Source organism: Anabrus simplex, chromosome 7, assembly GCF_040414725.1.
Source record: "Anabrus simplex isolate iqAnaSimp1 chromosome 7, ASM4041472v1, whole genome shotgun sequence".
Lineage (NCBI taxonomy): Eukaryota > Metazoa > Arthropoda > Insecta > Orthoptera > Tettigoniidae > Anabrus > Anabrus simplex.
Window position 1 is genome coordinate 285,540,796 of NC_090271.1, and position 15,258 is coordinate 285,556,053.

General features: G+C 38.1%; 1 protein-coding gene across 2 annotated transcripts in view; it reads right to left on the reverse strand.

Moving 5' to 3' along the window:
* The window catches only part of Tmem63 (transmembrane protein 63), a 264,066-nt gene that overhangs the window by 102,261 nt on the left and 146,547 nt on the right, over nucleotides 1–15,258 (reverse strand). For both annotated transcript variants that reach the window (XM_067151701.2, XM_067151702.2), the window contains exon 12: nucleotides 8,464–8,657. In XM_067151701.2, coding sequence (XP_067007802.2) covers nucleotides 8,464–8,657 — 194 coding nt within the window. The remainder of the gene's footprint in view (nucleotides 1–8,463; nucleotides 8,658–15,258) is intronic.

Sequence of the window (15,258 nt, forward strand, 5' to 3'; positions counted from 1 at the left end):
TGATTGTTTATTCAGGTAAAAAGAGTGTTTCTGCTGCATATGTAGCTTCTGGTTTTATAACTGTGTTGTAGTGTATTATTTTTGTATTTATTGATAGACATTTCTTTTTGTAGATATCCCATGTTAATTTTTGTGCTTTAGCTAATCTATTTGTTCTTATCTGGATTGAGATTTTTTCATTTAGGTTATGTGTTTTTACTTCTCCAAGATATTTAAAATGAGTTACTATTTTGATTTTATTACCATTTATGGTAACTTCTTTTAGCTGTGTTGGTTTTTGGGGCATAATTTCTGTTTTTTCAAATGATATTTTGAAGTTCTGATATCTGGGTTTTTGCTTCTTTCATGTCCACTGCTAGTAATGCTAAATCATCAATAAGACCCAAGCAATTTGTTTTGATTTTTCGGCCGATCTTTATTTTAGGGGAACATTTCCTAAACCATTCCCTCATTACCATTTCTAGAGCACAGTTAAATAATAGAGGTGAGAGCCCATCTCCCTGCCATAGTCCAGTTATAATTTCAAATGTGTCTGATGTTTCACCCCTAAACTTCACTTTTGATTTGGTGTTGGTGAGAGTCAATTTTATCATGTTTATTAATTTGGGGTGTAGTCCAAGGTGTCTTAAAATTTTAAACAGAGATTCTCTATGGATGCAATCATAAGCTTTGTTGAAATCTACAAATGTTATCAGCATATCTCTGTTTCTTCTCCTGTTATAGCCCATTATCAACTTAAGACTCATGATCTGATCAGGACAGCTCCTCCAGGGTCTGAAACCACCTTGATATTCTCCTAGTTCTTTCTCAAGTTGTAAACTTATCCTATTAAGAATGATTATTGAAAGTATTTTATATGTTATGTCTAGGAGCGAGATTCCCCTGTAGTTATTAGGGTCGGTTTTGTCTCCTTTTTTGTGCAGTGGGTGAATGAGGGCTGTTGTCCAGTGTTCTGGTAGTTCTTTAATCCAGATAGAGACAATTTGTTGATGGAGGGTAACTTTTGCTGATGTTTCTGCACATTTCCAGATTTCTGCAAAGGTCTGATCTCCTGGCGCTTTGTAGTTTTTTAATTTATTAAGAGCTTGGTAGACTTCCTTTATTTTGGGGGGATTGGTGTTCTCTGGTGGTGTTTTTATGGGAGTGTTTGTGTCCAAATTAAGGAGTTCTGTAGGTTCCCCACAATTTAAAAGCTTGTTGAAATATTTAGCCAGAATTTCTGCATTGTCTTTATTGTTATGGGCCAGCTTACCATCTTCATCCTTCATCAGTAGGATCGGGGGTTCATATTTTTGGAGCTGCTTTCTGAAGGTTTTGTACTAGTCCCTTGATTGAGTTTTATTGGATTGTTCTTCAATTAACTGCAGGGTGTCCTTATGATGTTGCCTTTTTATTCTTCTTAAGAATTGGGTATTTTCTTTCGTCTGTTTTACTAGATTTTGATAGGATATTTCTGTTTTTTGGGACTGATGTAACAGCCATGCCTGATGTCTTTTCTCCACTGTTTCATCACATTCACGGTTCCACCATTAGTGTTTTTTATGTGGTTTAATTGGAGCCAGGTCTTCTGCAATTTGTTTCAGGTTGTGTACTAAGTCTTCAAGTTTATCTGTGATTTTTATTTTTTCAGTTGCTTTCTGGTAATTTTTGTTGTTGATTAGCTGGGTAGGATCTATTTTTCTCTTAGTTTTAAGGGCTTTCTTTTGTTGTCTCCTCTGGGGAGTGAGTTTAATTTTAATTTTAACTATGTAGTGATCTGACCTGTGTCTATTCCTCGGAGGACTTTGACATTATAGATCTCTTTGTGGTGGTATTTGTCCATGCAGATGTGATCCAGTTGCCATTCTCCTTTAGTGTAGTCAGGTTGTTTCCATGTTTTGAGTTTTTGAGGTTTTCTCTTAAAACATGTAGATTTTGAGAATAAATTATGGTTTCTACACAGGTCAGCTAGTCTCTCTCCATTTTTATTTGTTTTCTTGTGTGCTGGCCATTTTCTGATGATGTCACGGTATTTTCTTCCTCTGCCTAGGTGAGCGTTGAAGTCGCCTATTAATAATTTTACATGGTGTTTAAGGATGTTATCTATGGTCTGGTCCAATAGGTCCCAAAATTCTCCAGTTTCCTCCTGCTCTTTTGAAGAGTTGATTTTATCATTAGTGGGAGCATGGGCATTTATTACAGTACAGATTTTATTAGAAGCCTTTAAGGTGAGCGTTGAGTCATGGAGACTGTGATTTGAATTCTTGAACCAAGTTTATTATTTTAAGGCTGACCAAAAATCCTGTTCCAAATTGTGGGACATTCTTTATCACTCTCTTCCCAGGTATACCTTTATAAAGTCTGTACCCTTGAGATTCCAAGGCATCCTGGTCAGTGTTTCTAATTTCCTGTAATCCCATGATAAGAATTTTGTGTTGGTCCATTATATTTAAAGATAAAAATTTCATACATAATGTTCCGTATTGAAATGTATCACAATGAAATTGAAATAATAAATAAGGTAGTTCAACCTATTCAATACAAATAAATACGAAATGTGTTACATTCCTATTTAATTATAAGTAGAAGAGGTATCGACCCCAATTCGGGTCATCATCAGCCGAATAAAATGCAAAAAACAATGCATAGGTAAAAGAAATTAAAGATAAAGTCCCCACAAATACAGTTGAAGAGGCAAAATAAAACAACGGGGATAGGCACTGTAAAATTCAGAAGAAGTAGAAGGTAAGTCACTTAAAAGAAGCAAGGTGCAATCTTCTGAACAGCAGCATAGCACACGCAAAGTTCGGCATTGTCACATAATGTTTACGAGAAGCGGAGAACAGTTAAATAAGCCAGCTTGCATACACTATCAGGCGCGAAGTCACAACACAATCCAACAAATGTGAAGATGCAAAATTGTGCAGAAGCCAAAGACGAGTAGCTCAACTGAAGTAAATTGCCAGCTCCCAAAGATCAGCGCGATGTATTCAACGTCAGGCACTGTGCTTTCAAACTCCGACTGAACTAGATAAATAGCTTAATGATCCAGCATTTGCTTCGGTCGCGAAAATGTACATATAATACAATTCAATATAATTAAAATATGTAACTAGGATCTTGCAGATTTTTTAGAACAGTTGACGTAAAAAACCAATTGTGAAGAGAAAAATGGTAAAAAGCGCAACACTGGAAACAAATGAAAAACGTATATGCACAGTGCGCTATGTCTTGAAGATAAAAATTCAGGTTGTAGTTGAAGTAGTCAAAGTCAGTGCAAGGCATGAGTTTAAATTTGAATGTGAAGAGCCAAAATGCAGGTGGCAATATAGTATATTAGTATACAGTTCAATTTGGAAAGTAGGCAGTTTTTTTTGTTTTTGTTTTTTGTTGAGGAGAGAGGTGAAAATAAAAGTTAGGATAAGTTACTAAAGGAAGAAAATTAGTAGATAAGAGAAGATTAAAAGGATTTGAAGTTAAAAGATGATGGGAAAGGACAAGATAGGGAAATAAAGGAGGGGTAGTTTAGGGTGGGTTAGGAGGGTGGGTTATTGGAGGTAGAAAACGTGGGTAGGAACTTTGTAAGGCATGGAAAATTGAATTTGGGTTTAGAAATTTAGAATTTTTGAGAAGAAAAATTAGGAAGTCAAATAGGATACTGGGTTTTTCAGAAATGTCGTTTAAATTGAAATTAGGGTTGAAGTATTGGTCAAGGTGAATAAAACAATTTTGTTAACGATTTTAAGTATTTTTATACCTTTTTCAATATAAGTGAAATTATGCTTGGAGTCTTGTATGTGTTGTCCTATAGCAGAGAATTTGTTGTATTTAATGGCGTTGATATGTAGGGTATGTAAGGTATAAAAATACTTAAAATCGTTAACAAAATCGTTTTATTCACCTTGAGCAATACTTCAACCCTAATTTCAATTTAAGCGACATTTCTGAAAAACCCAATATCCTATTTGACTTCCTAATTCTTCTTCTCAAAAATTCTAAATTGCTAAACGCGAATTCAATTTTCCATGCCTTACAAAGTTCCTACCCACATTTTCTACCTCCAATAATCCACCCTCCTAACCCAACCTAAACTACCCCTCCTTTATTTCCCTATCCTATCCTTTCCCATCATCTTTTAACTTCAAATCCTTTTAATCTTCTCTTATCTACTAATTTTCTTCCTTTATTAGCTTATCCTATCATTTCTTTTCACCTCTCTCCTAAAAAAAAAAAAAACACCTACTATCTGAATTGAACTGTATACTAATATACTATATTACCACCTGTATTTTGAGTTTTCACAATCAAATTTAAACTCATGCCTTGCGCTGACTGACTACTTCAACTATGACCTGAATTTTTATCTTCAAGGCATAGCGCAATGTGCATATACGTTTTTCATTTGTTTCCGGTATTGCGCTTTTTACCATTTTTCTCTTCACAATTGTTTTTTACGTCAACTGTTCTAAAAAATCTACAAGATCCTAGTTACGTATTTCAATTATATTGAATTGTATTATATATTATTTAACTGCTTCAGCAAGGAAAAGCAGCAGGAAGTGATCAAATTACTGGGGAGATATTAAAGACAATGGGGTGGTACATAGTGCCTTATTTAAAATTTCTCTTTGACTATGTCATAAATAATAGTGTAATACTAAAGGAATGGAAGGAATCAATAATAATACCAATTTATAAAGGAAAGGGTGAAAAAAGGAAACCAGAGAACTACAGACCAATCAGCCTGACCAGTATAGTTTGTAAAATACTGGAGAGTTTAATATCAAAGTACATCAGAGGGATATGTGATGATAAAAATTGGTTCATGAGGAGCCAGTATGGATTTAGAAAGAAATTTTCTTGTGAGGCACAACTGGTGGGATTTCAGCAGGACATATCAGATCAATTGGATTCAGGAGGTCAGTTAGATTGCATAGCCATAGATCTTTCCAAAGCCTTTGATAGAGTGGAACATGGAATATTATTAAAGAAATTGGAGGGAATAGGATTGGACGTAAGGGTTACAAGTTGGATAAAAACATTTCTAAATTCAAGGGTTCAGAAAGTCAAAGTAGGAAATAATGTATCTCAGGAAGAGAAAGTTTGGAAGGGAATTGCACAGGGTAGTATAATCGGTCCGTTACTTTTCTTAATATACGCAAATGATTTAGGGAACAATATAACATCAAAAATAAGATTGTATGCAGATGACATAATTGTTAATAGGGAAATAAACAACTTTGAGGATTGTTCAGAATTACAAAGGGACCTTGAAAGTATCCAACAATGGGTTGAAGAAAATAATATGAAGGTTAATGGAGGCAAATCAACTGTTACAACTTTTACAAACAGGAGCTTTAAAACTGAATTTGATTGTTCTTTGGATGAGGTAGTTATCCCAAAAGATGGCAAGTGCAAATACTTAGGTGTGAGATTTGAAAGTAATTTGCACTGGAAGGGTCATGTTGATGACATTGTTGGGAAAGCATACAGATCGTTACATGTCATAATGAGGCTACTTAAAGGATGCAACAAAGAATTAAAAGAAAAAAGTTACTTGAGTATGGTTCGTCCATTATTGGAATATGCAAACAGTGTTTGGGTTCCTCACCAAGAATACCTAATAAAAGAAATAGATAGCGTGCAGAGGAAAGCAGCAAGATTTGTAACAGGGGATTTCAGGAGGAAGAGTAGTGTATCAGAAATATTAAAGGAACTTGGGTGAGAAACTTTAAGTAAGAGAAGGGAGAAAACTAGACTGATAGGATTATATAGAGCCTATACAAGAGAAGAAGCATGGGGAGATATCCGTGAGAGGCTTCAGTTGGAAAATAATTATATCGGCAGGACTGACCACAAATATAAAATTAGAAGGAATTTTAGCAGAAGCGATTGGGGTAAATTTTCATTCATTGGGAAGGTTGTGAAGGAGTGGAACAGTTTACCAGGGGTAGTGTTTGATCCTTTTCCAAAATCTGTACAGATATTCAAGAAGAGAATAAACAGCAACAGAGAAAATAAATAAAGTGTTAGAGGGCATTCGACCAGTGCAGGTTATTGTAAATTTAAAAAAAAAAAAAATGTGTGTGAATAAATTAATTCCATCCCCTGGTCTAAGGAGTTTGGACAGCCAAAGTAGAGGACTGCCTGTAGGGGTGAAGTACAGTGGGGACTTCGAGGGCCCTGGGACCGCTACGGTAGCTGTGAAGGCCCTTCAGGAATTCTGAAAAGTGGTGGCAAAAGGGGCTCTGGTTAAGACGCAGCAGGTCATTATGCGACTTAGGTTCCAGAATGGGTAAAAAAAAAAATTTTTTTTTAATAAAATAAAAAGTAAATAAATGCAATGTAAATATTAATCTTATACCAGTTGTATAGTATCATTTGAAGTAATCCCACATACTGTATATCAGTTGACTATATTTGTAAGTAGTACAGGAGATATTATAAGTAGAATTTTGTAAACGATATAAATTTATTAAGGATGAGCTGTGTGTTTAATAGAAAACATTGTTAGCGTAAATTGTAAAATACTGTATTATAGGAAAATTTTCCTCTCTTGTTAATTTAATATTTAGTGCTTGACAATAATGTATTTTAGTGTACCATTTGCAACCGAGGTAGACACCTCATTTGCAAATAAAGAGATTTTGAATTTTTGATATATATTTACGTACATTTTCGCGACCGAAGCAAATACTGGATCATTAAGCTATTTATCAATTTCAGACGGCGTTCGAAAGCACAGTGCCTGACGCTGAATACATCGCGCTGATCTTTGGGAGCTGGCAATTTACTTCAATTGAGCTACTCGTCTTCGGCTTCTGCAGGATTTTGCATCTTCACATTTGTTGGATTGTGTTGTGACTTCCTGCCTGATAGTGTGTGCAAGCTGACTCATTTAACTGTTCTCCGCTTCTCGTAAACATTATGAGACAATGCCGAACTTCGCGTGTGCTATGCTGCTGTTCAGAAGATTGTGCCTTGCTTCTTTTAAGTGACTTACCTTCTACTTCTTCTGAATTTTACAGTGCCTATCCCCGTTGTTTTATTTTGCCTCTTCAACTGTTTTTGTGGGGACTCGATCTTTAATTTCTTTCTTACCTATGCATTGTTCTTTGCATTTTATTCGGCTGATGATGACCCGGATTGGGGTCGAAACCGGTACCGCTTCCACTTATAATTTAATAGGAATGTAACACTACATTTCATATTTATTCGTATTGAATAGGTTGAACTACCTTATTATTTCAATTTCATTGGTCCATTATATCGGTGATCACTTTTAGTTTACTGGTTTGCATGAGTGAGTTTATATTGTGTGCAGAGAAGTACGTTATCTGCTTTGGTTCGATTCTTGATTTTGTCTCGTTCGTGTATGTGGTAGTGGGGTATTTCCGTTGCTCCGACTTCACGGGATCTTTCAGGTGGCAGCCCACCGTATCCGAATGCTGCTTTCTCTGAACTCTTGGTTCAGCCGGTGGAGTATTCCTTAAAAGACATTCCATGGTTGACTGTCAAGGTGTCACCTGTGTGGGACTAGGTCCTGAATTACAACTCTGGATGTGATCCAGCGAGGTGATAATGAGGCCGCTCCTCTGGAGTACAGACGCCTTGTGCAGCCGCCCCTAACCTGGAGAACAGACACTGCATAATGGATTCCAGTGGCATTTCCTCCACTGTGGGGACCATCACCCCACCCAAAGGGGCTCATTCGCCCGAAGCCGTTGGCCCCCTTAGGGAGTCAGGTTATTTCCTGCCACCCAACACTCGGCGTTGGCAGTTTTACAACTGGGTGCCAGACCAGCAAACCCTCCTCCTTTCTCATTCCGGACTTGGGACCGGACAATGGCGATAACTTCCATATATATATTTTTTTTTAAATTTTTTATTTTTTATGTTGTAGGAAATGCTGAGTCTCAGTCACTTCTAACTGTTCCTTATTTTCGTCTAACACTGGAGTAGACGCTATTCATTTATTTTTTGCTAATGGCTTTACATCGCACTGACACAGACAGGTCTTATGGCAACGATGGGATAGGAAAGGGCTAGGAGTTGGAAGGAAGCAGCCGTGGCCTTAAGGTACAGCCGCAGCATTTGCCTGGTGTGAAAATGGGAAACCATGGAAAACCATCTTTAGGGCTGCCGACAGTGGGATTCAAACTCACTATCTCTCGGATGCAAGCTCACAGCTGAGCGTCCCTAACTGCACGGCCAACTCGCCTGGTCTACAGTAGATGATGATGACTACTATGACGATTATAATAATGATGATAAATGCTTATTAATATAAATATTGGTACACGAATGTGAATTTATAAACCAGTTTTAGTATTGTGGAACCTTGTGGTCACCAGTAATTTCAGGCAGATTAAATTTTTTTTTTTAATGCTACTTTATAGGTATGCCAGTACAATAATGTACTTCTGAAACAAACAAAAATGCATCCTTCCCTGCTCAAAAGAAAAAACAAATTAAAACTCGTACCTTGTGAGGCCAAGAGTAGGCAAGATAAGAACCATGAACAATAGAAAGAAGAAAGTCTTTCTCATGACCGCATAGTTCTGTTCTGAACGAGTCCAATGTGACAGCCACTTGTCTGAGTAGGATACCAATACAGGAAGAAGGGCAGCCACCATCCACAGCAATAAGGTTGGTACAAACTCCGACAGAACAGGGCTCTGCAAGCAGAACAAAAATTCTACATTTAATGAAATCTATAACGTGCATCAGAAACAAGAAGTGGGATGCAAGAGGCATCATTTTACTAACATTAAGTTTTTAATCTTGCTTACTTCATACCCTAGAAAAATACGTCCAACTACTTTTACCGTTTTCAGAGATGCTGAAGTGCCAGGATTTAGTCCCACAGGAGAACATGTATCTGCCAGAAATATACAAACTCGAGGCTGAGGTATCAGAGCACATCTCAGATGATGTCACAGCGGGCTAAGTGAGGCTCCCAACTTAGGAACTAGTTACAGGACCAGGGTATATTATACTACAATATAGGTTGTTAGAAAAGATCGTTGGTCTGGACTGGTTAGGTTCGGCTTGTGACAAGACAATTGGGCAGGGGGCAACAATGCGGTCAACAGGCCTCTAGCACTCCACAGGGTTTGAAGCGATTAATCGACCTGTGACTAAGAAGTACCCGGCGCATGCCATGACTGTTTGAAACTGCATGGTTTTCTTATTTTCAACGAAGGTGGCAGCCCTCACCAGCCAATAGCAACACAGAAAATGGTTATTATAATTAATCTTACACAGTCGTATCAGCATACTAAATTTTATTTCAAAACTGGTTTTTGGACTCTTAAGGTCCATCATCAGTGTTGAAAATTATTTGATTTCACATGGGTGAGTTGTCATAATGAGTTAGAGTAAGTTTTAAACAGTTAAAGTGGAGCCCTATTGAGATCAACTGTAAAATAAGAAAAAGAAAAAAAACAAGTGTAAAAGTATGCACACAATATATATAAAACTGAATAATGATGTTATAATAATATACCGGGTGGTCCACCAGCCTCTTGCGATCCATTTTTATGCATCGCTTCCCGTTTACTACAATTCTGAAAGACATCGGTCCCTCTCAATAAACCAGGGTAATATAACGAGAGAGTTTATGGGCTAGAAGACAGCAGGAATCGTGCATGCCCCTATTAATTCATTATGGGTACCTCGAGTGAACCCGTAAAACGAGTATAGATACGCAGAACACATACTTTAAAACAGGAGCTGGACGCACAGACAGGGAGCATGGCAATGTATAGGCTGGGAAGTGGGCACCGTCAGTCAAGTGTTGCAGTAGCTCACATGGGAAGCGGGCAGGGAGATAATGTGATAGTGGACAGTGCTCGAGGTAGGAGCTTCGAATCCCACAGAAGTATTTTTTTTTAACAGCAAGTTGCCTGGGATGTGGTAAGGTTGCATACATGATAGCTTCCAAGGACTGATTTATTTGACCCTGCAAAAGACCATATGTATCACTGCATTGGGTATGGTGCTGGAGTGGACAAGGATGAGGAGGAAATTGTCTGTGGCCAGTTATGTTGTACATGTTCCAAGCTCCGCAGACCGCAGGTAGGGCAAAGTATGCCCCATTGGAACGACGATAACATGCGATGGGAGATAAGTATTGTCCCCGGCAATTTTGTGCTTTTGAGTATTTAATTGTGTGTAACAGCCAGTGTCATTCATTCATTCAATGTGAGCAAAATTTCATGCTATTTTTGGCGACAGTCTGCTATCTCATTCAGCCAGGTGTTGGACCGGTTGGAATTCAGAGAGTATCGATTTTTCTCCTCACCTTTATCGATCGATAACATGTGGCGATCACGTGACAAGCTGGTTTGTTTCAAGGTTAAACCCACTGCCACGTGCACTTACTCGCCAATATTCATGTAATTTCTAGAACAATCTGAACCAATTACAAGGTACAATTACGTGTATACAAGCCAATGATAACTTCTCCGAGAGCCACACCTCCAAATGAGAGACTATGAAAACTCAGCGTTTCCTTGATCAACCCCCTTATTCTGCAAGAGTCTACGAACTAAGTTATATGTACATTTGAAATTCAGCCTGGCCTAGCATGAACTTTTTCGAAAATTTTGGTGTCAGTTTCAGCTCAGAAATCTCTCGAATAAATAAGAATTTAAAATGATATTTCAGATTTTTATGAAACATTGTGGGACGAGATTTAGGTTGTATTTCATCTAGTGCATTGCCACGCGATTATGCAGATTGAGTCATCTTATTTAAATATTAATTCAGATGTTGATGGTAGATTTAAAAGTCATTGCTAATAATAATAATAATAATAATAATAATAATAATAATAATAATAATAATAATAATAATAATAGCACACCTGCCAACTTTACAAAACAAAAAATCAGGAGATTTAGATATGAAAATCAGGAGGAATCAGGAGATACAATTGGTCAAAACTGCTTATTCTACATGTCTTGCACAAAATAGGAGTAGGCCTACTATGGTAGACTATATTATAACACATATTGTCTCAAAACATGACTGTTGCTATACGAGGCTACAAGGCTAAAAATTACACATCTCTATTCCCTCACAGGAAGTATGTGAGCGAGATGATCAGTCTCTAATAAGTCATCCGAAAATAGTATGAACTCATGCTCCATGTGTGTGAATCAGTCATGCACTCAGATGGCAATACTTAGCAAATTCATAGACTAATATACTGCAATGCGAAGTGCAAAGTTACTTTTATCAAGAAATAAATTAAAATTCACCAGAATTGTCTCCAAATGGCTCCTAAAATCTCTAGAAAAGTCACTAGTCGCTATCTTTGAAATTCTGCCACTAAATTACTAAAAACGACTCCAAGTCTAGTGACTAGTCTCTAGAAAACACTAGACTGATGTGAACGAACACAAACATAGCACGCAAGAACGAGAGATGACAATCTATATACGCGTCGTGACAATACTAGTTGCAATAAACATTGCACATTCGTACGCATTTCTCGTATTAATACACGTCAATATTTCATTTGAAAGTGGCCAATGATCCAAGGACTTCTGGCCACTTGTGTACAAAGGTGAAATGGAGGGATTTGAAAACAAATTTTTCAAGACCAATATAAATGGTCCGTTATTGGACTTTTATAAATTTTCCAGCTAACTCATTCCTGGTTGCCAGCGTTTCGCCCCCCGTGTGCTAGGTTGGGCTCATCAGTTGGTACCTAGCACATCCACCAAGACGCTGGCTAGTGCATACCGTAGAGGCCACTGCATAGGCTACTTGAAGCCACCGGCAGTGCCAATGCACTATGAGAGACTGGCATTGTGCAATTTTACATCAACTGTTCTAAAGAATCTGCAAGATCCTAGTTACATTAAATTAAATTGTATTAGATATACATATACATTTTTTCAACTGAAACAATTACAGTCTGGATCATTAAGCCATTCACCGAGTTCCACCGCCATTTGAAAGCACAGTGCCAGACACTGAATATGTTGCACTGATATTCAGAAGCTAGCAATTTGCTTCAATCAAGCAACTCGTCTTCAACTTCTACACCATTTTGGGAATTCATATTTATTAAATTGTGTTGTGACTTCGCGCCTGATAGTATACGCAGGCTGGCTCACTTAACTGTTCACCTCTTCTCGTAAACATTTTGAGACAGTGCCGAACTTTGCGTATGTTGTGCTACTATTCAGAAGATTGAGCCTTACTTCATATAAGTGACTGACCTTCTACTTCTAGATTTTACGATTTAAATTTGCACAGTGCCAATCCCCATTATCTTATATTACCTCTTCAACTGTTTTGTGAAAGACTCATTCTTTTATTTCTTATTTACCTATGCATTGTTTTTGCATTTTATTCAGCTGATGATGACCCGGATTGGGGTCGAAACCGGTAACGCTTCCGCTTATAATTAAATAGGAATATAATACTACATTTCTTATTTATTTGTATTGAATAGGTTGAACTACGTTATTTGTTATTTCAATTTAATTGTTTTAACTACAATATCAACAATAAAAAGTTTTTGATTCTTAAATCACTCTAAATCAGTTGTTTATTCTATGTAGTCAAAATGTAGAAAATTTCTTGCCAGTATTTACCATATACCGGTAGATATATGTGAATTTTAAAATAGATGTATTTCCACTAAAAACGGCCTGGCACTTTACAGTAGTAGAGTGGAGGCAGAGCTCTGGCCTGTTCCAGCTGATGGTGAGCAGCCGACCAGATCGGCTCCTGACTCCAAGAGGTTTAATTCGCATAGCCAATGGAAGGCTAATATTTATTTTCCTTTCTTCTTTACAGAATAGCCAATATGTCAATGATGTTCAAGACAAAAATTAATTTTGTAAACTTAGTCAACGACCTTAACTTCGTGAGGGTCAACATTAACTTCAGCAAGATTCTGTTTGTTTGTTAATTTCATTATTATTTGTGCATATTTATAATAAATGTCAAGCCTATTTTTAAATTGTTCTTTTCCAGTATTGCTGTCAACCCTTGACCTTTAAATGCCTCCAAAATTACAACAGCTTGCAAATGAACGGTCCACCTTGGGATCACTCGTCTACTGCCTGAGCTTGACAGGGAAATAGGGGACAGTATGTAGCTGTGCAAACTAGCCTCCTTCAAAGCAATTCAGAACACAAAGTTTATTCACTGCCTCGAGATGTATTCCAGCAACTAGTATGTGGATATGTTACTTTTTCTATAGAGAAGCTAGAGAGAATGCATACCAGGTACAATGCCTGTACCAAGAACACTATCTGGATAGACGACAACCGATGGGCATGTCATTTCAGAGTGGAAAGATGCCTACGTGATACTGCATCGCTGGGAAGGACGCGGCCTGTTCGAGATCATCCCGTGATATCTGCTGACAATGAAGAGGCCGTGTTTGACGCTATCCAGCATAACCCTCATACTAGCACACGGCAATTGCACAGGAGACGAACATTAGCCGAGCATCTGTTATTCGGATAGTGCATACCCACCGGTTTCACCCATACCATCTGCACTTACATCATGAGCTTTATGGTCATGATCTGAATGCTCGGGCTGCATTCTTTCAATGGGTCCTACAGCATGTGGACACTGATCCTGCTTGTCTAGCGAATCTCTTATTTACGGACAAAGCACAATTCCACAACAACAGAACCATTAATCGCGATAATATGCATTACTGGAGTGTGGATAATCCCCAATAGGTGCAACAGACAGCTTTTCAGGTACAGTGGGGCATGAATCTATGGTGTGGAATCCTGGGTGATCACCTCATTGGTCCCCATTTCTCTGAGGGCCAACTCTATCTGCGGCTTCTCCAAGATGAACTACCACAGTTTTTGGAACATATACCACTCCTTGACTGCTGCAGGATGTAGTTTCAATATGACGGAGCTCCACCGTGTGCAGCGGTGGTCGTCCATAACCATCTCCATGCGAAGTATCCTGATAAATGTATAGGAGGGGGAGGACCTGTTCCCTGGCCTGCCAGATCGCTCGATCTTACGCTCCTGGATTTCTTTCTATGGAGCCATGTAAAACAACTGGTGAACGCACAGGAGCTGGCCAGAGCTCAACACCGAGGCATGCCGATCCGTCTCGCCAGGGATGTTGCAACGGGTCAGACAGTTCTTACAACATCTTGTGCAGCTCTGTATCGACCACGGAGGTTATCAGTTCGAGCAGGTGCTGCATTAAACGATGTGGATAACTGAAATCCTGTCACATGTTTCCTAGCCTCTATCAACCCAACTCTATGCCAACGGCACTTTTCAGGGCCAAATAAATCAGTCGTGAAAAATACTGCTATTAATTATACAACTTTGTCACATCCCAGGCAACTGGCTTAAAAAAAATACTTGCATGGGACTTGAGCCTTCTAACCCTCCAGCGCTGTCAACTATCACACATCCTACTGCGCGCTAGCCATGTGAGCTAATGCGACCACTTCCCAGCCTATACAGTACCTTGCTCCCAGTCTGCATCCACCTCCTGTTTTAAAGTACATGTTCTGCATATCTGCACTCATTTTACAGGTTCATTTGAGGTACCCATAATGAATTAATAGTGGCCCTTACGATTCCTGCCGTCTTCTAGCCCGTAAACACATCTTGTTATATTACCCTGGTTTAGTGAGAGGGACCCTTGTTTTTCAGAATTTTAGTAAATGTGAAGGGATGCACAAAACTGGATTGCAACAGACTGGTGGACCACCCGGTACATGACATACTGTAGGAAAGACTGGCATATTCTCGTTCTCAGGCTGTTGATCTAGTATTAGACAAACGTTCAGCTTTAAGTACGGGGCACGTTGGAAGCAAGTGATAATATGTCACCTCAAGGTTATGAACAATACGTTGCTTGACACTGTTTCATTTAAAATTTTATCAGGTTCCGTTATCTGTGCCAGGAATATCTCAATTGTTTTCGCAGGTATTTAGTTCAAATCCATGATTACCTTGAACAATTTCATGTACCATATTTACTTGCGTATTAGACCCTTTTTTTCCCCACTTCTACAGCCAAAAATAATAAAGGGGGTGGATAACCTCAAAATTTTTGCAGTGAACACATGACTTCTAGGTTATAAAGAGCTATAAATTGTACGTGTAAACATTCTGTACGTACTATTATTTAACAAACTTAAATACATTCTAAGTTATACTGGCTATTTTCGTCAGAAGACAGTATTTCTAAAGGTAAAAAGACAAAAAATGGTGAACACGACATTTAGGCCTACGGTACATATAAAAGTCTGTTTTA